Source organism: Pholcus phalangioides, unplaced genomic scaffold, assembly GCF_987345545.1.
Source record: "Pholcus phalangioides strain wild (caught in Gottingen) unplaced genomic scaffold, Ppha-v1.0 ptg000024l_1, whole genome shotgun sequence".
In the NCBI taxonomy this organism is placed as follows: domain Eukaryota; kingdom Metazoa; phylum Arthropoda; class Arachnida; order Araneae; family Pholcidae; genus Pholcus; species Pholcus phalangioides.
Window position 1 is genome coordinate 5,731,148 of NW_028301616.1, and position 24,255 is coordinate 5,755,402.

The window sequence follows — 24,255 nt, forward strand, 5'->3', positions numbered from 1 at the left end:
CCTAGAGTCCTGCGTCCAGAAAGACTACTACGAGTGACACTATGACTCGAATTGTCCGGAACATTCCTCTATTTCCATTTAATATTGGCGTACGAAAACGAGGGAGTATTTAACCCCTTAGCTGTGATTATAGTGTTATTTTTGCCAGGGAAAAATTCCCCTTCAGAAGAAAAGAAATTACGCCTTTCCACCCCCGAGAAAATCTCGCATATGTAGTTACCCGCTTTCCCCACCCCGTGTTTCAACATGGTCTGCGTGAATTTTAATTTTTTACTGAAATCATTTCCCCAATTATACCGGGACCCCCAAAAAACATGGGACCCCCGGCAACCTCACCTGTCGCATACCCGTAAGGGCGACTCTGGTTTACGATGCTTTTTTTTTTTTCATGAATTTTATTTCAAAGCTCAGTGATTCACAGTAGTGTTTCATTTCTCACCGATCAGTAAATTTTTCAGTATTTTCTAGCGGTTTCTTTCACCTAGACACACAATTTTTATCGATGACTGGCATTTCGCCATATTTTTCTCGGTAGAATATGGTCAGAGTACATTTGATGGATACAACACAGACATGAATAACTTAATATCGTGACAAACAGATGGCAGTATGTGTCAAGTGGTAACATGAAATCTGATTTTTCCGCCACCGTCAACGCAGAAACTACAGCGGCTAAAGCCGTCCCGATCCGTAGGCCCTGACAACATCAACAAGACCCAGTCAACAGGTAATTACCAGGTGATTTTTTTTCCCCACTGTTTGCAGCATTCTAATGGTGCCCGCGGTACCCGTTATCTACGTTTCGTGGGATACGCGGCACTGATTGCGGGCGCTAATGTTCGGAATCAAGCGTCAATCCGCGTGAATTTCCGGTAATTAAATATTTTCCTTTTTCTCCACGTACGCGATATTATAATTGCGATGTCCGCTAATGCTCAACGTATAATAATTTGAGCTTTCATTATTTATTTTCGAAATTCATTCTCCCTCTGTAATGATCTCCGTCTTAATTTATAGTCGAACCTCTGGGGGGAGTAATGGTGCCCCGGGCGGAAAATTTTAGGTTCGGGGGGGAGAACAAAATCATTGAATTTCACAGTGGTGGGGGCGGCGAAATCATGTTCGTCCCTCTTCCCCTTCCAGTGCCGTCTTAACGCATGGGCCCTTTGGAGACTCACCGGGGACCTGGAGTGCAGTGGGGCCACATGAGATTGAGGTCTGCTAAAGATTTTCGAGATTAAGCATGCATGTGAAAGGCAGGCTTTTCTAGTCAGATGGTGGGGGGGGGGGGGGGGGTGCCTCAGAAAAATCTATTTGCCCGGGGGGGGGCCCCATGATGCTCTTTACACAGCCTTGCCCCCTTCACAAAAGTCAGTTATGGCTCTGGCCCATGCCCCCCCTCCCCTACAAGAATGATCTGACAGGGTTCCAGACTTTGGCAAGTCTTGAACACATTTTCAGATTTCGCGCTATAAATTCACTGCAGAAAAGGGGAGTGTTACCCAAATATCCCTGCCTAGGGGCCCTGAAACGGTGTGGGGCGAGTCATACCTTGATCCATGGGAATAGAAGTTTTGTCCACAAACAGGAGAAGTGCCCCTAAAAAATAGTGGCCACTTTGGTTTACAAGCATAATTCATTCCGTTATCTAAAGCACTCCTAAATTGAATCAAATTTCTCCATATGGTATAATGGAAACTCAAATGATTCGTTTTGCAACCATTCCCCTCAGTTACGATTCTTTTTTAAGATGAAATACAGATGGTTCAATTCAAATAACTGTGTTCTTATATTTCATATTGAAGGCTTGGGTCTTTCTGAAATGATAAAGAAAAGCCAAAGAGCTGTTTCATTTTGAGATTCTCGCTTGCATTAATACTCAAGAAGAGTGTGAGAGCCCCTACAAGGTTGGGGTTGATAAAGCTCCAGTCCAGGGGCCCAGGATGATTTTTATAATTTCGTATTTTTCATACTATAGTGTGAAAAATCTGATTCGGGCCCTGCTAAAGATACTAGGGCGTAAGGGATACCGACTCCTCGTATGGAGGGGGGGGGATCACAGATGGTGTGTATAGGTGGGGGAAGGGCAAATGTGCACTTTTGTATGTGGGGGAATGGGGTGAAAGTGCCATTTTAATGCATGGACCAGGGACCTCAAGTACAGAAAAGCCTCATTACAATGGGATCTGGTCGAATTATCAACCATCAGTATGTAAATTGATTATCAGATATTTTTAGCCAGATAAGGGGGGGGGGGGCCCTAGAAAAATCACATTGCCCAGCCTGTGGTGCTGTTGAGACAGCCCTATGTGTATACGGGGGGGGGGGTGTGACAGTCTTTCATGGGCTTATGCTATAAATGTTACTCCCATAGTCAGTGTCACCTTAACACGGTGGTTCTTTCTTCCCCCCCCCCCCAGTATGATTGGATTCACCTTCCTGCATCCCCTGTTTTTTATTGTGTTGTCTATGTGTAAGAAAATTTAGTTTTTTACAATCAACTACATCAATTATTAACTTCTCTGAAAAATTCCAAACTTGAAAGATGGCAAAATTAGTTTGTTGCAGGGGGGAATGCATACTTAAAATTATATATACTAATTGCATTTATATATACTAAAATTATATACTTTTTAGGTATATGGGTCATTCCCAAAGAAGTATAAAAACTGTTTCTCTCTCTGAGACTTTATATTTTTTTTCTAGTTCTTCATTTAGTTCTCTGTCAAATGGCATTTCGTAATTTCTTTCACATGGTATCTAATTTTTTTTTAATCATTGTAGCGAAATCTCGCTGTCCAAGCTTCAAAAAAAGTGTTAAACAAAGACTTGGTGCAAATCTGGAATTTTTTTTCAAAAAACTTTGAATCATGTTTTATATATGTGCCATAGATAAATAAAACTGACGATACAAATTTTTTTCTTATCAAAAACCTCAGTTTTCATCGATAATTGATCAGAAAAAAATCCAAAACTAACAAAAACCAAGGTAATTATTTCCATATTATTCAATGTGAATCCAATTAATTTGTTCCAGACACTCCAAAATAATACCAAAAACACAGTTTTTAGTATAGTGTTTAATACTAAAAACAATAAGAAATTAATATAAAATTAATAAAAAAATACTTATGTAAAGAATAAATAAGTATTTAACATGGCATTTACATTCTTATACTTTCCTGAATAGACTTCTTGGCATATGGAAGATGCAAGGAGGGGGGGGAGAGAGGTGCTGATATTATCGTTTGGAAGGGAATTCCCCTTTCCCCTCCAATAAGGACCTTGGGTATCACAGCACTATCTGGGGTCACTTGTTCTTTTGGCACTAGGACCAGCTTCAGAGTCAGTGGACCCATGTCACACAAAAAAGCTGTCCAAAGAGGTCTGTTTCTGCCGCCTGTTTAAGATTTGCTTAAAATGGGTCATGACCTTCTTCGAAAGGCTGTTGTCTCTGGACACTTTCTTAGGTTCTACGGAATTGTTTGGCTAGACGTGCGAGGTGATGCTCACACAACGAGAAATAATGCCACACTGAGCAGGGGAATGAAAATTAGCAGCGAGGTCACGTGGGCACGCTAACAAAATCCAAGACAACCAGCAAAAATCAAAACTAACAAAAACCGAGGTATTACTGTATTTATTTATGCAATTTTGTTGGCCTAGAGGCCTATCCAAGAGGATACGATTGATTTATGCATAGCTATTTATTAACGTCTAACAAGAAATCAGAGATCGTGGGGGAGTCAACAATAGTGAAGGGGAGTTTGCTCAATTCAACTATAGTATTAGAAAAGAAACTATTTGAACTAGTAGAAGCAGAAATGGGTTATAACTTTTTGGAGTGGCCAAGTCTTTTCGAGATATAGTAAGGCTTAGTCAGAATACCTGACGTATCATAATTTAGATGACCATGAGTAATCTTATAAAGCATAGCTATTTGTAGTAAGATAAGGTGAGTAGCAAGTGGTTGGAGATTAAGTTTGAGTTTAAGATCGGAAACAGAACTAAAAGAGAAACAGCAGTCATAAATAAAGCAAGCAGATTTATTTTGGATAGATTCAAGTTACTAGCAGTGTGGGGGTACCAGATCTCAGCTGCATAAGAAAGAATGGGAGAAATATAAGTTTGATAGCAGAGAAGTCGGACGTCATGAGTAGAATGTTTGAGGTTGCAGCAAAGGAAGAAAAGTTTATTGAGAGACATTTGTATATAATCGATATGATTATTCCAACATTGGTCAGAGGAGATTATGACACCCAGGTATTTAAGGTCCGACTACCTTTCTTGTCACTTTTCTTTAAAATGGTTTCTGGAGTGAACTTTAAATACATTTTTTGATAGAAAGTGTCTCGAAATGGTGAAAACAGTGACAAATTTTGGTCTATCTATTATATATATACTATGAAAAAGTCGTTTTTATGTAAAAATTTCAGGCAAAATTCATGTGATATTCGAAACATGATTGCAAAACATTTCATTAATGAAATGCTTTGTGATTTTCACATTGGATTTAGCTACTAATGTTGCAGGTTATGAACCAAAATTTAAAGGATTGCATGATATGCTCATAAGTTACACCAAAATGTGTTTACGTGTGAATTTTTTGAAATTTCATCCTACATTTAATCCATCTATAAAACTGTTATTCAAAAAATATATGTGATAGACCTTAGATTTTGGTTCATAACCTCAACAATGTCTAGAAAAATATCACATTAAAATTTCGTAATGATGCAATGGATCAATTTTTACAAATCATGTCACAAAGTCAAGTAAAATGTCAAAAATATCATTCTTCGTAAAACACGTTTACAGTCTTTATTCGCGTATTACTTGTATGTAAAAACGCAATACTAAAGTGAACGTAACTTTGATTCTAAGCTTCATATAAACAAAACAAAGCCTGTTTTGGAATCACAGCAAATAGGGCTTTTATAAATAATAAAAAAATGAAAATCTATATTTTCTTCCAAAATGACATTTTCAACGTAGTCGGATACCTTAAACTTAGGATATGGTTACATTATTGATCAAGTATTTAAAAATTTGGGTTGGGAGAGTTACGAGAAGCTCTCATGAAAACTGTTTTAGAGAGGTTAATAGGCATATGCCAAAATGAGCACCTAATGAATCTGCGATGGAAACAATATTACTGTTGCAGAATTTCTTGATTGGACTTCTGATTAATTATGCTGTAAATTACACAGTCATCAGCAAAAATCTAATGGTGCAGTTGAGGGTTGGCGAGTGGACTACTTCCTGCGAAAGTACTTGAATGTTTTTGTAATTAAACCCCCAACTTTAGCCATTTTTTTACTGATGTTGCATTTTAGCAAGGCTTTGTGCAAAATAAAATTTTACACAAAATTTCATTCAAATTTTTGCATGCAATTATCTTTTTTTTAGAAATCAAAAGGTTTAATGAGAGTGTGACATAGTGTTTTTTCAAAATTTGATTTTTAATGACTTTTCTGAAATGAAATTTTTGGAAATTTTATCCTGATTTTCGATCTGGAATTTTTTTTTTACCCCTGCATGAAAAAACATGTAACATGACAAATATGTGAGACAAATAAGCCTATTTCATATTTTAGTCCCAATTACCATAATGAGTTTATAGGTTGGCAAAATAATTTCGAACATTAACTTCAATGAAGAATAAAAATTCTTACGTCTTCTTTGGAAAAGCAAGACATTTATAAAAAAAGATCAGGGTGGAAAAAATACTGGAATGCTTAAGGAAAACAGGTCATATGAGGAAAACAGTATGTGCACTGACTATGATGTAGTCAATTCAATCCCAAATAATCCCCATTTTCCCTTTTGTTTATGCCTTTTTTTCATTTATCAAAATATTTCCTCACCTGACAAACTACAGATTTTTTTTTTCTTTCTGGATAGTATGCCGAGGTGAACTCAAAGTCTGATCTCTGCCGGAAGTCAAATCCAGGTACTCTTACAAACACGACAAGTGATTTATCCGTGTAGGCTACACTACGGGAGTCCAGGGTTTTAGCTACGGTCACATTTTTCAGAAAATGCAAAACAAAATCTTAGAATGCAAAAGAAGCAGTAGCCATTCCGCAAAAGTGCGTACAGGAGGTACAAAACGGGAAGACATCCAACCATAAATCATTAGCATTGTAGCATTTTTCTAAAGTTCCCCCCCCCCCCTAATGTTTGCTAAAGGAATTTTTTATCTAGCTTAAACCCTGTCTGTGAGACAAAACTATTCCTTTCTTATTTACACACTGTGGTATGACATGCTGTGTGCAGTAGAGGCTCAGTAGCCTATCCCTTACTTCAGCAAATAGCCCCCAGTCCGCAGCAGTAGTGAAGATGAGTTCTTTTATGAGTTCACCTCTGCATAATATCCAGTATAAAAGTCTTCATAGGGCTGAAAAAATTATCTCAAACTATAGATTTTTCAAGTCTGAGAAATTGGCATGCATGCTTTTAACATATGTGAACAATTCAATCATTTCGTGCCCATAATTTCTTCAGTTAGAATTTTATTCAAGGTTTATTTTTTGTTCTCCCTTTTTCTTTTTCCAGAATGTTTGCTTATAGAAATAAAAAGGTGAAAATTGAGCTGGATTCCAAAATCGAAATTACCAGTGATGACAAAAATAATAGAAGCAGCGAATGCTATTGAAGATCTTCTGGAAGCATTTGAAAATTACAAAGCTTATCAAATAGATTGTTTTTCTCTTCTGCGTGTTAGCTGTGTGAGGGCATTGTCAACTGATGAGGCTACTCAAAACAGAGTCTTTGAGCTGGTGAAGCTGAACATGGAAGAACTTTATAAGCAAATCAGCTGGGGATGGAGAAATCGTCGGAAGAGAGCCGAGCTAACCAATGAAGATTCCAGATACTTGCTTTTGAGAAATAATGCTGATGAACTGGCAGCCGCTTCACATTTTAGGTTTCTGGATGATGGAGACTGGCCAGTGTTATATTGTTACGAGTTACAGGTTCATCCTGATTTTCAGAGAAAAGGCATCGGGAGGTTTATGATGCATATCCTATTTTCAATTGCGCAGAATCTGAAAATGGCAAAGGTCATGCTGACTGTATTCAAGAACAACAGCTCAGCTTTGAAGTTTTATATGAATGGACTCGGTTTTGTATTGGACGAAACATCACCACGGGACTCTAATGAAGTTTATTTAATTCTAAGCAAACAGACAACTAAAGGAATATGCTGTGATCAACCACAAATTCTTAGCTTCGAGAAAAATTCATTCGTTAATAATCATGAAAAATAGTGAGATCATAGGATGAGTGCAGTGTATGAGGTATGTGATCAGATTGCCTATATGAAATGCACAAAAGACATTCTTGCTTTCATGATCATCTGATTTCCTTGTTTCGTACTTCATCTAGCATTTAAAACAAATTTTTTCTTAGCAGAAAATTTCGTTATGCCTGACATGGGCAGTTTAAGTGAGGGTGCAACGGTAGTGGAGCACCCAGGCAGTAGGTTGTAAGGGGTGGCAGCATAGACCCATGCAGGACATTTGCCACCCATGCTGGTATATTTTCCAGAACAGTCAAATAAAGGTGAGGAAAAAATTTGGCTTCTCACTTATCCTGTTCCTTGAGCACCAGAAACACCTTTGAAATAAATTTCTTAATAAAAATCAACCTCGTTATAAATCATCTTTAAAAGATAAGTGGAAGTGATGATGGCTCATCACTGTACTGTTTTGGGGATTAAGTTATCTTGCATTATTGAAAATGATGAAATAATACTAGACCAAAAAGCAGGGAAATCTGCTTAATAAGCGGGACATATGGTCACAAACATATTGCACTCTAAAAGCAATGGTGTGGACTTTCTTCTGAAAAAAACCCAGGTTTATCTCATGGTCCTGTCAGCCTCCTGCTAGGATTGCATTTAGGGACAGCACATGATGTTTTGCGCCCGGGCAGCTGGTAAGCTCGAGCCACCTGTGGTAACACAATTTTCTTATATCAGTGCACACATGGAGAAAATTTTTGCAATGGAATTCAGGGCCGCTCACAATCCACAATATATGAGAAATATGTGCATCACCCCCCCCCCCCTTTAGAAGTGACCAAAAAATAGCAGCCTTGCTTGCATCGTGAGAAGCGTCAGGATAATTTCATATGCAGTGTGAGAAGGGAAAAAATTCTTCCAATATACGATTCCCAGGGGAAGAAAATTGATTTTTTTCCACTTTATTCATATTGGAATATGGGGAAAAATATTATTTCCCCCTTCTACCACCATGGTTACTTTAGGAATCTTTTTTTTGCACCAGTCTCTTAAATCGTTCGTTAACATGCACTAAACATTTGCGACTCTAGGTTTCATTGGAAAAATTGTTTGTCTTGACAGTATTATCACCCCCTGAATTTGCTGATAGAGTTCTGGGACATACTGTTTATGCTAGCCTATCGCATAAACCCAGATTCTGCGAGAATATTGTAAGCCTTTAAATAGGCTTTATTAAGCCAAAAATAGGCCTATTTGAAAATTTATTCATCAGTAATATTCTCATAAGCTAGGATTGAAAAACACTCTGCATAGAATAGCGCGAGATCTGAAGATTTTCATACCTTCGTTATCTGAGTTGTGGATAGCCTATTTGGTAATCATTTGTTGACCCAGATTGAGACGTTGATCTAAAATGTTTTTGTCCCTCCAAAACAAAAAGATATACAGCAGGTCTTGACAAATCGGAAAAAACGTTTAGGCATCAGTCAAATTTCTTATGAGTCAAGAATGATTTTTTCTCAAGAAAAGAAATCCTGAATAATACTTTTTCAACTTTTCATTGGCATGACCCCTTCCCATGTTGAAAGATGCATAATTATATGAAATCAGAAAATTTCTTTAGGCATAAACACTAATTTAAGAATTTAAAAAATCCAACAGCAACCTGGTGTATGGGATTTATCATGCCCTGGTATATAGGAAGTCATCAGGAGAGTAACATCATCATCTCTCTCTATACAGCAAAAGCTACTACTACTTAACCGAGCATGCACCTCGTACACATTCCTCTATGGAATTTCCAGTGAATCAGCGCATGCCAGAATGTATGTTCTGAGTGTATGCTTGGCCCTAAGATATTTATGTTGTTGAGTTGTGTTTTTTTTTGTGTTCATGCTGCCATTTGGCTTCCATTTTCTGAAGTAAAGATGGAAATGTTTGAACTTTCATGTTTTGTCAGTATCGTGTTGTAGGCCTGCCACTCTGCTGAGAGACTTTTTCAAATGGGAAACCAGCTCACACACACACTCGTGCCTTGAAAAACCAACTTCTGCCGACCGCCACTATGCTGTGAGTGAACCCTGTTGACTAGAGTGGCAACTCTGGTGAACAGGGTTCAAACTTGGATCCTTAGGACGAGAGTCCAGCACGGTGCCACAGTGGTTACAGCAAAAGCTGCATAACATTAGTCCTCAATGTTATACCCCTTAGCATTCATTACCTTTTGCCAACTTGCTTTTCGAGCTATACAATTCATTGACTGGGAGAGGGGGGTGTCTTTAATTCAAAGAGGTCTGTGGGGCTTGCCTGCAAAACATATCTCATGAAGGTGGTTGTTCAGAATCTGGTAGAGGTGATAATCTTTTTTGGTACAAGGGAGGCAATGTTTTATTTGCTGTACAACCCAGTACTATCATATTGACACTTTATAACCACTTCTATTCTAAAAATGGCAACCACATGCATAGGAAGTTTTGCAACTGGAGCAGAAATACCGCAAGCACTCAGACTTCGTTGCATTCTAGATCAGGGTTTGATAAATCGAAAATCAAATTTAGATGCTAGCCAAATTTCATAGGATTCAAACTTTTTCTTTCCCCTCCGAAGAATGGTCAAAAATAAGGTTACCTGATTTTTTGGGGCTGTGTAGCACCTCAGATTACATGCCTATGCAAAAACTTTCTTTTATTCCAAGAACAACTCCAGTCTATTAGCATGGGCTATTTACAATAGAATGAGTTGTGCTAGAAGCATGCATGTGTATCTATCAACCCTGCTCTCTCTCTTTTTGTAAAGGTGAAATCATGATACTGATTAATATTTGGGTCACTCAATTTGTTTGTGGTTTAATGTTTCCGATGGCATTCAATCAAACAGAGCACATTTTTGGTCTTATCGCCATGGGCAATTTGTGCTACAACTCACCCTCGCTTGAGTTGCGCCAGAACTGTGAGTATCTGTCAGAGTGCATATCTAGTATTGTGCCTGACTTTTTCAGCAGGGGCAGCTCATGAAGAATGTGCAACCTCCTGAAAATTTAAAGTCATAAATTTAATTCTTCAAATATATTTTATACCACTTTAATGCCATTCAATTTTTTTTCAAATGAATTTGATAAATAACAAAATATTTTTCGGAACCCTGATAAATAAGAGTGTCCCGTAAAATATGGGTCAAGGTTCAGCAGAGCGCTTTCCATGAAGAGCTATGTATTCTTCTTTCCCCTTTGGGCGCTTTCCATTGTCCACCGATATGAGATACCTTTTGCAGAGGGAGAAAGGGGAAGGTCAGCAAAGATTGTTATGCTTATTATTTTTGACTGTGTCCCAGATACTGATGGTGCCATCTACTTTCTATCTTTTAAATCTGTTGCATGTTTTATGCAAATTTAAATATAAAAAAATTATATGTATTTAATAACTTTTTCATTAGAATATAATGCACTTTTTAAATCAGAACATAATATTAAAAGAAGAGTGAATTTTTACTTTTAAAAACCATTGCCGATGGCAACTTCTGAACCTTAATGATGATTTTCAACGTTGATAAGATATCCATTAGGCTCACTGTGCAAATTATTTACATTAATGTTGCATTGATTGAGCATTGATATTTTTGTACTGCAGATATACAGATAATAGTGAAAAGTAATTTAATAAACAAAAATAAGCTTTCGATGCAGTGCAATACTTTACTGATTGTAAATACTTGACTACATGTTTTCACCAATAGATAGCAGCATATTTTTCTAAACCTGGACCCCCCCCCCCCCCACAATATCCAACCACGAGCCATCACTGCTTTTCTGTGCTGCCATCTTCAGTGCATTCTATCTTTTCTTTTCCTGATGGCATAAATAATGTTCAAGGAAATTTCCAAACCTATGTAGTTCATACTCATCTTTTCAGAGGTAATTGTTAAAGAATATTTTGTTTTACTAGCAAGAAATTATTCACAAATTTTAGTTCATGTATATGAATAAATAAATGCAATAAGTGAGTATCAAGACTGAATGATAGTCGGAATAGGGTCATTTCACGAGTGGTGCTGCTTGCAACCACTTTGAGAATACACCCATTTCACAGTGTTTTTCACACTCTTGAACTGAGAACATCATAAAAATTATGATGGTTTTTACTTTTCATTCCAGTTTGGCAGTAACACTATCTTGAATTAGCTGATATGCAAATAAAAATGTGTTTAAATAAGTATTAAATGGCAGAGAAAAAGTCATAAATTTTTTTCATCGCTATAAACTGGCACCTATGAGTACTAGTGGGGGGGGGGGGGAGCCCTGCACATTTTAACCTCGTTTTTTATAGATTGTGAATAAAAATTTATTCAATTAAAAATTAAAGTCAGCAAACAGACAAAGTTAAGCTATGGAAATGTGTAAAAAATCATGGGGGGGGGGGGGGGGGTGAAGGGACACCCTACAGTGTGCTTGAGCAATTTATTTAAGGAGGCTTATAGGTTTGAATACTGTGACTTTTCCCCCATCTGCAGTTTCCAGAACAATGCAAAACTGCTGCTTTGGTAAAAGGTGTTACAAAAACTGCCACTCTTCACCCTGTGACTATAATTTATTTGGTTCTCTTAAAGAAATGTTAGGAGAAAGATTTTCAATTGATGCAGTGGTAGAACACTCGAGAGAAATTTGCTTCACACATGCTCAACTTGTACCATAAATTTACAAATTTACACTTGAACAAACTGTTAGAAAATCAAATCCTGAGAGCTAGTTAAATATCCTAGTATATAGATAATATTTAAAATGTTGTAAATTATAAGCATAACACAGCTTTCTTGTTAACATTGATGTGATTTTATGCTATATTTTCATTTGATATTTTGATTGCATTGTTTTATTATTTGACTTTTGTAAACACATAATTTCCATTATTCTTCTTTAGTCCAAATTAGCTTGGATAATCTGATTGGTGTTCATCTATATAAGGGGTCTTCAACCTTTCAGACATTGTGGGTGAAATTAAAACTTTCCATGGAGCCTGCGGACCACCAATTCACACAGGACACATTAAAAACGTGGCAATTTTTGTATAAAGTGTAAACTTTTTGTCCCCCCCCCCATTCGGCTCGGGGCAGGTTGCCCCAGCCTAGTTACAGCCCTGAATTGTCACCATGGTACTTCCCATTATTAAACAGGTTTCTCCAAACTATTGTATTGAACACTTTTATTTAACCTGAAATTATTTCTTTCATTGAATTTATATTTATTTTGAAATTAATTCTTTCACCAATTCCGATTTATTTTTTATTTCTTTCACAAATTCTTAGTTATTTCCAGGAACTAATATTGCTTTTAACAATTCTGAAATTGTTTCTTTCAACAAAATTCTGTGATTTTTTTTCAGTAATTTTGTAGCTATTTTTTCACAAATTTTCATCAATTCGGAAATTATTATTTTTTCAATAATTTTAAAATTACAGAAGAGTCTCACTTATCCGACATCGTCAGCATCGATGGGGGAGGGGATTTCCAATTTGCTGACTTTTGATGACAAGAGGGGAGGGGTTTAGATGATGCGTACGTCATCAACCACCCTTTATGAAAATATGAAATATTTTATGGCATCTTACTCTGTGGCGCCGAAAACGAGAAAAACCTTTTGATAGTTTGTGGACACTTAGTCCACAAACACTTAGTCCTTTATGTCCCCCCCCCCATTGATAAGTGCCCTACAGAGCCACTTTAATGATCTCTAAATGTTTCACGGATCCAAGTGATCTGGAAATTTGTCCTGGCCACTTAAGTGCTCCGGAACTGTGCCACGCATCACTCAAGTGATCCGTAATTATATGCCATGGATCACTTAAATAATCTGAGAATGTGCCGCAGGTAACTTCAGTGATATAGAACCACACTGGGGGTCAATTAATTGCTCTAAAACTATGTCACGTCACTCCAGGGACCTCTAAATGTTACACGGATCGCTTAAATGTTCTGGAATTGTACCATGGGACACTTAAATACAAATACAACGCCACAACAGGCAAATTGCCCAACGAGGTGGCTGACTTAAGAACATCATGGATCCCCGAACCCCTACCTACTACTGTTACACCACACATGCGATCTGTAACACACACTTAAGCGATCTGTAAATGTGCCGCTTAGTTCATTTTTACAAAATTAATTTTGTGGAGGGCAGGCTGCATCAGATAACCCCTAGGGTCATATTAGGTCTGCGGACCAAGGGACTTTATGCGATTTATCATTGTGTGGCTTAGAGGGTGGGTGCAATGAATTTATTAAAGATAAATTTTTTGGGTTCATAGCCTTCAAATAACATTGAAATTAACAGAAATTGATTATAGTAACATATAAAGGTATTTTCTTCTAAAGTTTCAATTAAAAAATTATTTTTTGCATTAAAAAATAAATTTTTTATTTTCAGGGGTACATACCCCCCTCCCCCACATGCCCCTCCCTGTATACGTCTCTGATCACACCAATATGCGTTAGGATTCAGAGGGGCAGAGCTGATGACAAAATTTTGCTGGCCGGGGTTGAGGGGATCAGAGTTTTGCTGACGAGGGTGGGGGGGGGGGTCAAAAATGTCTAAAAATCTGCTTACGTAATACTTTAACGGCCCCTAAGGGAAAATGTCGGTTAATACGGGTGTTAAGAAGAAGCCTATTAAACTTCAAATTATGTTTTAATTTTACACATTAAAAACCTGATAATCATGTTATACAACAAAACAATTAACTCAAAAAATGAACTTAGAATTACAGACTATTCCAGAAGTTTAGTGCTTAAAAAGTTCAGTCCTATGATGATTTAAAGAAACTTTCTGATCGTAGTCAGCTTTCCTGATGAGTGCCGTTTCTTCGCTGCCAAGTATTGCCGTCTTTGCAGCATAATTATGTCGATTCCTATAGCTTCTTCTTGTTACTCAATGTATTTAGTTGCAGTTTCTAGAGCCTTAGCTCTGTCATTATGTGAAATTCTGAGAGACTCAAGAATTTTGGTGCTGGGTCTTTTTTGTCTTTTCTTTTGCTGTGGGACGTCAGATAATACGGAATGTCGAATAAATGAGACTCTACTGTATTTCTTTCATTAAGGTGTTTTGCAGCATTTCTTTAAATTCTGTAATTATGTGTACCTTTTGGATGTCAAATTTTGCCTCTTAAAATATATGAAGTCATACGTCTAAAAAATTGTTCTAGCACCGGGTCCCACAAATTCATTACAACAGCCCTTTCAATGTACAAAATGCACAGCATTGGATCTGGAAAATATGTTACCATTTTTAATACAGCAGTACAGATTTCAGTGGCCAGCACTCTTTAATGTTTTGTTTGTTTTTTTTTTTGGTAATTTAATCATTTTTTTTTATCTTAAATAGCTATTTTCTCAAAATGGTCTGTGGGCCACGGCAAAAACCTTAAAATTCCACATTTGGCCCATGGACCCCTGATCTGTATGCATCAACCAAGAAAATTTCTCGAGTTTTTGGTCTAAAATTATGTCATAACTGTCACATATTTTAAAATGGTCTTTGCCATCAAAGAGTTGGAAGGAGTGCTGAGCTTGTTTGGTTCAGCTTGGTACCCACAGAGATTGAATGTCTCTCTGTCTGAAATGCTAGTCTCTCTCAGGTAGGCTTGACAAACCTGAGAAACTTGGATGCCAAGTTAATTTCCTGGAGGTGTTAATCTAAGCATTTAACTTTTCTGGTACTTGGTGAGATGATCAAGACATGCTGGCATTTCTCCAACTCAGAGGCATAACTAATTGCTTAGTCAGCTGGGACAAGCATGTATTTCGGCACCCCCGTGTGATGTTGAAGGAACGATTAAGGGTAAATTCAGCACCCTCCCCTTCCGGTGCTTGAGGCCCCCAAATCAGTTTGCTCATAAATAATGTTTAGTTTGATAAAAATTGTTTTTTCGGGTTCGAAGACCGTCGTCCGTTTGAGTTGGTTCTCAACGTTTCCCCAACACTAGTGGTTGGCATCATCAGGAGAATTGATAAACTGGATCAAAGTCAAGTTTTCCGGAGTCTCAGGTTGTATTTATGCACATAAGTGGCTTGAACTACACTATTGTAACTGACCAATCGCAAAATAATAGTGTAAAATCGAAACCGAAAAAACAATTTTTATCAAATGATGGCCGCGAAAACCTTATCAACTATTTAATGTTTAGTTTATTTAATATAACTCGCCTACTTTCACTTAGTTCTGCCCTGTTCCAACTCTTAATTTAGTAGAAAGAGATCGCCTTTTAGTTGTATGAATAAAAATATATAAACAACATAGATCAGCGGTTCTCAAACTTTTTTGACTCACGGAGCCCTTTCTGGTCTATAATTTCTATGGCAGAGCCCTGTATGCCTATTTTTTTTTTTATTCATCAGTTGCTGATTTATTTAATATTTAAAAATTCATAACTATTTTTTTTTCAAATTTACTGTTCTTTTTTTACTTTCCTCGAGTGGCTGCAGAGCCCCTGGAGAGTGCGCACGGAGCACTGGTTGAGAACCGCTGACATAGATATTCCCAAAATATATATGGTGCGAACAACAGCTGTATGCTTTTCAGAGCTATATGAAGTTCCTTCTTCAGTAGCGAAGAAAACAAAAGACCAAAAATAACCATGCAATAGAGGTTGCTCGCCTGTCAAGATGCAAAGTCAAAATGGCATTTTTTATGACATTTTGACATCATGACAAGCGAGCAGTAAGTAAGCCTCATAAGCCTCTGCTGTATGAGATTATTTTCCGTCTTTTCTTTTGTTACTGAAGAATGAACTTCATATAGCGTTGCGTTAAGTGCATTTTATTCCCTCTGGAGTTGTAAATAGAATATAGTTTTGAAATGTATATTGCTGTTGTTTTCACCATATACAGGGTGTTCCTGAACTCATGGGCCAAAATTAAGGGAAGGTAAAATACATGTAAAGAGCATTTTTTGTGTAGCAATGTGGAATCGGAAATGAAAAGTGTTCTCTCAAAACATGAGATGCTGAGGAAATGAAAAAGTTTTTCTATTTACATTAACAATTACAGTAAGCGCTCAAATGTGCCACCACCAACATCAATACAGGCCTGGCAGCATCTATCAAGCGATTGGCATATTTGAAGATATGCCATTCTTAGCATGACTTTTACACAATGTAAATAAAAAGGGGTTTTTTTCATTACCTTTAGAATTTTGTGTTTTTCTGCCAATACTTTTCATTTCTGACCTCACATTGCTATATAAAAAATTTTTCCTTATGCGTATTTTACCTTCCCTTAAAGTTTGACCCATGAGTTCAGGGACACCCTGCATTTTGAGTATATCTATACATTATTTACATATTTTTATTCTAGTTTAGTAATTAGTGTGGTGTGACATATCTGGAAAAAAATTTAGACATCAGCAAAATCCAAGCAGATTTTCTGATACTAGTTGGTTATCAGGATGACCACTGGCAAAATTTAGAACTCTTTTGATGGTAGCCTGGTTACAAAATCGTATTTAAGCAGCAACTTTTTAAAAAATAATAATAATAATCGATAGACTCTTACTAAAGGCACAACTGTTTTTTTTTCATCAGAAACTGTCCCGCACTAAATTTTCTCAAGATAAAAAGGGGGGTTAATTTTCACTGCAGATGTACACCATAATTTTAGCTTGGGAAGTCAAAACCCCATTTCCTGTATGAATATGGTTCTGATAACCAACCAGTAGATTTATTTCAAGAAACACTGAAATCTTTCAGGGTTTTCCCTTCAGATTTTTTTTATAACCCTTTTCTATGTTGGTGGTAATAAACTTTTAAATTTACACATGAAATACAGGAAATTTTTTAGGGGTCCATACTAATTATTAATCACCATAAAGACCTGGTGCCTGAGATCTGTGAAGCCCCTGGTAATTACACATCCTTAATAGGCCTATACCCACATACATTTTTTAGTCGCTCCAGCAAAACTTCAAATTTGTTAAGACTTGTCTATCTGTAATGCTTTTTTTCCTTGTTTTTAATGCAGGGGTCTGTCGAGGCACTTTACATAGGGTCCCGTTTTTGTGAAAATGATTACTAATTTTTTTGGGAAGTGAAACAATTTAATTTTGTAGGAAAGAAGTTAAATTTAAAATTAATGGTTCTGTTAATTTGTATTTTATAAATGGACTGTTTTTGAGATACAAAAGTTTGTGAAGGGTCCATTTTTGGGATTTGGAATTTTGTGAAGGGTCCAAAAAAACTGACCTCAATTTAGGCTGGACAGACCCCTGTGACTTTTCTAGAATTACAATTGTTTACTTCGTGAATACATATTTCATAACTTAGCATGAATACCATAGAAATGAAAACTTATTAGGGCTAAGATCTTGTGTGACACACGCATGCCAAAAATAACATGCTAATCATTATTTTTAATCTCGTGGAACAAGCAAGCATATTACACACAAACAAAAATCACTTAATTTTTTTTTCTCAAGAAACAAAGAAAATGGACCAAGCAAATTCGCTTTTTTTTAATATATCAGCGAGTCTTCACTTCTCCTTCCTTCTTCTCTTCATGGATATGGTACACTGAGGACAAAACCATTTGCCCTTCGGTGGCTGGGTGATTCCGACGCATGGATAATGGAACCACTCGAACGGACAATCTCCATTATCACAGGCTACCATGTCTCCGTAAGACACTTGATTGCATATGCAATATCTTGGCTCGTTGGGATCGCAAGACCAATCGACAGGCAACCCGCTTTCATCAACTGCTGAAGAGTCTTCCGAGTCGTCGAACATCGGAGGTGGTTCGGGTGGCTGTTGCTGTTGAACAAGTACATTAGTCCGGGAAGCTTTTTTAGTTTTCACTTTGACTTCAGATGTGGCTGCTGAACTGGGGCTGACCTGAGCGTTCACTGTAGTTGCTTGCAACGACGACAAGTCTCTGGAAGTGAACGTGAAGTCTTTTCCTAGGTTTGGGAAGCCCGAATTAATAGCTTCGTAACTGGCTTTCAAGCTGGCCGTACGGCGACCTTGCTGTACCATCGAGGATTGACTCTGGTTGCTTGAGCGTTTTAGGGACTGTTGCGTAGCAGCGATCGCCTGCGATGCAGCCGCTGCCAGCGCATTGCCTCCGCCAAATGGGTGGCCTTTAGACTGTGTCAGCACATTATTTCGTTCGGGTAAGGAGTTCATCGAACAGCTACTGCTAGTTGAAGAAGATGAAGGGGAATGACCAGTTATCGACGCTCGATTCACTGGCAACGTATCCCTCATAATATCATTGGTTGTTGGGGGAATAAGTTTGTCTGCAGATGGCAACTTATCTAGTGGGTTATATGGTAAAGAGTTGTTCATTTGGGCATGTTTTCGTTTTTCAGATTTTATAATGGTCAGTGGTGTGGTTGTTATTGATGGGGGTTTATCTAATTCATAGGATCTTCTCTCCAAGATTTGAGTGATTCCTGCATTATCCGCTTCCAATTCCATTTTGAATTTCTGCAGTTCTTGATCTAGTTTCCTTATATACCTTTCTAATAGTTCGTAAATCTGATTTGCTATGTGTACTTTTTCATCTGCGTCTTCCAGTGCCTTGTAATAATCTTGGTCTATTCTTTGGAACTCAGTGTCTCTTTCGGGTTGCTTCATTTTCTTGGCGGCCAAGAAAAACTGTTTCACACGTGCATCTAGACTGTCCATCGCGTTCTGGACTTGCAAATCCATCTCTCGCATCTCAGTGAAACGGTCTCTCAATTCCTGTGGCAAATGTTCGATCATTTCCAGATAATCTTCTAAATACAGCATTTTGAGAATTTGTTATTCTAATGCGATAATATCACAGAATTCAGGAGATCTGACGGTACGTGAAGGTAGGTTATTTTTTAACCTAAAGAGGGAGGAAATAAATGCTTTTTAGATACTGCCATGAAAACTTTTCATGCAAAATTCTCACTTTCATGCAGTTCCAATATATTTATAAAAGACTACTTTATGATAAACTTAATTGACTGGCGGTCCAATAAAAATTTAATTCACGGTGTTGTTATAAAACTGTTAAATTTTTTTTATGTCTTAGGTAATGGCTCAGGCCATGTCCCCCCCCCCCCCCCAAAGAGTGGGGCTGACGGGGCTCAGGACGATTCTTGTCATTTTTTGCTTTTCCACGCTATAAATTTACCATAGAGGAAGCCTGTGAAAAGTCTGGGCATGGCTGGACCTTGCTCCAGAATGTGGGGGCCATGGCTCAGGCCATATACCCCTTTTCTTTTTCCCATTGAAACATCTGCATGCAAGATCTCTTTCAGCGTTTTAAAAATGTAAGGCCTTTTCTCGCATACAGGACTGCCAGTCGGTTAAAACAAGTGAATGTAATCTTTTACACCTTTTAATACTAGTCATGTGAAATGTATTGAAACATCTGGCAGTCAAGTGATTTTCATAACATTCCTCTGGTTTGGGTCTTTGTGATGTCAACTGCCATGTCGCAACAGTAAAGTGTTTTGTTTGCAGTTTAAATAAAAGACAGTTAAATATTAAGTTTTTGTTTATTGAAAAGGTTATTAAAAACTGCACTTCAGTTTGGCCAACATTCTTTAGCTACATTTTTTCATTGGCAGATTAACCAAATCGCTGAAATTAATATAAAAGCTATCAGGAACCCTGATCTAAGTACCAACCTGGGACCATAATGACCTACGAGTATCTGTGTCCTAATTTGGGATCAACTCCCAAGTTAATAGATGCACGAGTCAGGAAGAAAGGAGCCAATTAATGAAATGGTAATTTGCCACAGCCGGTGTAGGCTAATACGCATCATACTCCCCAAAATTTTGAGTGAAAAATACTTTTTCAAATTTTAGAGTTTTATTAATGAATTTATTTGTTTTTCATTAAAAAAAAGGCCAGTTTTTACAGAATCGCCCATTAAAAGTTTGGAGAAGAGTGGAATTTACTCTTCAAGATTATTTTTTTCAAATAACACTGTGGCTACAGCTTAATGCCAAAAAGCAGAATTTTTAGCATTATTCTGCAACCAACCCTCAACTGACCAAAAATGTTTGTGCAGTTAAAATTCCCATAATAGTATAGAAAAGTCACAAAAGAAGTCACCACATTGGTGCTGACCACACTTATGGAAAATATTTGCCATGGAACCTCTATAGAAATTATTTTCCTAAAATTCTTTGTAGTTGTGTTTCAATAGATTCACATTTCAGGCAAAACTTAGATATCAAAATCAGGTATTCAACCAGCTGATAAAAAAAAACCCGTGAAGTGAAAATTTACACATGCTTGTGGCCTGCAGGCGAATGAATATTCACTGTAGTTATGTCCATCTTTCGGAAATCACAATTAGAATATTTAGTAAGGGTTTAACAAATTCCTGAAGTTGACAAGTCAAAAACTTGTTCCTTCCGATTTCCCCTGTTGCATTTTCCGAAGTAGTGAACTGCCTTCTATGTTGACATAGATTGCAAAAATTTGTACTGTCCTTTGACTTTGATTTAGTAACCACACATAGAAACGTTTTGCCGCAAATACAGATTTTTTTAGTCATGTGGCGACATGGCTTCTGGGATTTGTCAAGCCAATCATTATCATTCTGAAGTTATTTCACTAGAATACTAACTGAAATAAAAACTGCATATTACCGACAACGTTTCTGAGACACAGAGTTAGTATTCTAGGGTTGTGATTAATATTTGAACATGTCTTTCTTGTTTCAGGAATTTTAATGCCAATTTTTATATTAAAAAAAGTAAGCCATCGACATGATTCATTTCTTAAGAAAATTTGACGTTTCATCTAATTTGAATACATTTTGTGGGCCAGAGGCATCGACATGAAGAAAACATCAGTGAAAGCTGGAAGTTGTTGGTCGTGTACGCAGGAGAGGGAGAGTGCATTACATTTTTTTATCAAAATTTATTGTGGGGGGGGGGGAGGGGGGAACTCAAGCGGCCTCCAGCAACTTTTTTTAATTTGCTATTTTTGTATAGGTTAATACTAAAAATAACTCTCCCCTTAGCATGCACTTCAACCTCAAAGTAGAACATTTTACTTTGTTTGCCCTCAGCTGGCTGGAAATGTTCTGTGGTGGAAATTTTCAAGTTTTTCTTAAAATTCTTCCCAGATTGTTCTGCAGTAGCACTGATTGTTCTGCTGCTGAAACTCACATTTTTTTTCCCATATTATGCGTTGGATGGTGCTTTAATGTGCTATAACTAGGCAACCAGTAAAACAAGTCATTTCCTTGAAGCATCTAAAATGTTTACCTAATCGTAATATTTATTCAATGATTTGCACAAATCATACAATAACACAGGGCTTGGCTAATCCAAGGTGTACCGGTGTATATTTTCTGTATATGATTAGTTAATTGGAGTGTAAAAAATGCACGATAGTTTGTCTGTTGACATAGGACGGGGATATGAGTCCCAGAGAAACCGAAAAACAAAGAAGTGATTTTCTTTTAAAAAAAATCATGTTTGTGGCTCCTAAGAAATATGGCTGGCACCTTCATTTCTTTTCAATCTGTCAAGCCCCGTAATAACACATAAGTCAAGAAAAATAATTAGAGAAATGTATTGCTCAAGCTCTCCGGCATTTTCTTCTTATTATCACAAATACCCAATAACCAGTGGTTTGAACTGCTCTTGAGTGCTGTGGTGGTAAGAAGGTCATCTCCCGTAGTGAAGTCCCTGAAGTTGGGTCCCTGGTTCGAACCGGGATTATATATAACAAGAAATTTTCCCTAACAAGCTTCATTAACAGCAGTATAGCGATGTGGCCTGATTTCGGGTGTGGTGAAGTAGTAGCGGTTTGAACTGATTAATGCCTAGCTATCATTCAGAAAAACTAGTCATCATAGTTTTGAATACAAACTCAAATCATGCATGATCATTTGCCAGTTTTTCAGAGTTGTATGCCTCAATTCAACACTTACTAGTAAGAAGTGTTTATGAAGCTTGTCTTGCCTCTGCTACAGCCAGTCGCTTACTACAGCTTTCACAAGAGATTTGTTTTTTTTTTATATTATATTTGCCCAAAAGTTTAAATACAGTTGTGCCTTTATTTTTTTATCGCCAGACACAATTTGACACCATTTGCTAAAGTTAATGAAAGAATGATAAAAACAATGTTTAAAATATGTCAGAGGCAATGGTGTTGCCACATTACACTGTTTTTGTAGTCAAAAACTTGACAATAACAAAGTATACTCAGTGGTGCTTTTACGAGGAGGCTTGCCGCGCCATAGCCCAGGGCGGCAAGTTTGGATTGAGCGGCAAATTCGAGGAATGAGTAGTAGCAGAATTTGTATAGCTCCCCCCACCCAAGGTGGTAAAACCATAGATTCGCCTCTACCTAGTCAGTGAGTAGGTCAGTGAATGAGTAACCTACAGGGAGTTTGTAAGCATGCGACTCAACGAAATAGTGTGCAGGCACATGAATGACCAAAAAAAAGTAACCTAGGGAGTGTGAGAGCATGGGAGTGACCTAGAGTGAGCATTGGGGGGGGGGGGATTACCCAAAATGTGACCCCTTATGTGTGTGAGGATAAGAGTGACCATAAAGGCGAGCCATGGGAGGATCGAAAGAGTACACAAACATGTGAATGGCAAAAGAGTAACCCAGAGTCAGAGGAGTATTTACAGGGGTGCTGGCTATGGCTGCAGATTGGAGGAATGAGTCAAGAAAATTAGACTGGCCTGGGAGAATAGCAGTAAAATCATCTTCCCTCGATACATCTCGAATACAAATCTACCCGTCAACCGAATTCAAAGTATTAACTTATTTGGTATCAAGTAGAGTCTTACGTAAGTAAAAATAATGTGAGATATGCAATGTTTCATAAAACAATCTGAATTTTCAACAATTTATTGCACAATATTTCTCTATGAAAGTAATTACCTAAACTTATTTCAATATGCAGTAAGTACATGCATAATTAAAAAACAGTGTATTTACAGTCCTCGCTCTTTTACATAATTAACTTAGATTGGTCAAGGGAGACTCAGAGCCCATATAAATACAACTAAAATCTAAATTTGGAAATGTATGGGACGACCCTTGGACTGATATCAGTACCATGTGAAAAAAAAAAAAAAATTAGAATCATTTCACGCATTTGTTTACCTGTTTTATTCCCTAATAATCTAGAAGCAATTTTATTGTCTCTATGTATTTTAATAACCATGTTAATATCATACCTAAATAATTAACTCAAGCTCTTTGTGGCAATTGTAATAGTTAAGGAGATAATCATTATACCGTATTGATCGGTGTTGGATTTCGTGAACATAAATTATATGTTTTTACCGAGGAGTAGAGAGAGACGCATCAATATACTCACAAATTAAAAAAAAAACACCAACTGATATTCATTTATAACAATTTATTATTTACCACTAAAATAGCGTTACCGTACACTCTGGTGGGGGTTAGAGTGGGTAATATTTACCGTTATAATCTCCAATAATTACCGTTGCCGTCTCATATTACGAGATCAAATAAAGCAAGTATTCATTTCAAGGAACGTATATTTACCGTTTCGAGGGGGGTTTTATAAAGCGATCGCCGTTAAAAAGCTCTCTATCCCAGCACCGAGTTACGAATGGCTCCCAGTAACGACGGCCATGCTTTGTTAGGCTTAGCTAAGGCCTCCTCTCGGTTTGGAGAAGAGCTTTTTTTCTCTTTCTCTCTACCAGGGATCAAATGGCCGTTTTAATCGTGGATACGTCCTCGATTGAGATTTGTTTTTGTGGGCATTAAATCGCTTGCGATTATTTTGATTTCATCTTGTTTATTTTTAGATCATAATGTGAATGAAATTTGAGAATAAAAAAAAAAATACGTGAAACAATAGACACGGCGCCATATTGGATTTTCGCCCTGGCCACCATGTTGAAATCCGCTGGACTCTCGTGGTGGAGGGTGTCGATTGGCTGGCGCTCGCTGACAACGCGACGACGAATCGTATCCGTCGTTTTATATGAGTGAGAAATGTTCTGTTTTTAAAATGATAATCAATTGGCTAA

The 24,255-nt window shown here is 37.3% G+C and overlaps 1 protein-coding gene and 1 long non-coding RNA gene across 2 annotated transcripts; one reads left to right on the plus strand and one right to left on the minus strand.

Moving 5' to 3' along the window:
- Positions 1-733: 733 nt before the first annotated feature.
- On the plus strand, positions 734-13,707 carry LOC149068626 (uncharacterized). Its single transcript, XR_016195127.1, has 3 exons — positions 734-872; positions 6,559-7,566; positions 12,160-13,707. It is a non-coding gene; the product is annotated as an uncharacterized LOC149068626 (long non-coding RNA).
- Positions 13,708-17,596: 3,889 nt separating this feature from the next.
- Ing3 (Inhibitor of growth family, member 3) lies at positions 17,597-24,139 on the minus strand. The gene is made up of 2 exons (XM_089251306.1): positions 23,765-24,139; positions 17,597-19,103 (listed from the first exon to the last, which is right to left on the minus strand). Exon 2 carries the CDS (start codon positions 19,019-19,021, stop codon positions 17,762-17,764), a length of 1,260 nt encoding a protein of 419 aa, XP_089107432.1. The 5' UTR covers positions 19,022-19,103; positions 23,765-24,139; the 3' UTR covers positions 17,597-17,761.
- Positions 24,140-24,255: the final 116 nt, after the last annotated feature.

Coding starts and splice junctions, on each gene's coding strand:
- Ing3 (XM_089251306.1), bottom strand. CDS start 19,021: ATGCTGTATTTAGAAGATTATCTGGAAATGATCGAACATTTGCCACAG.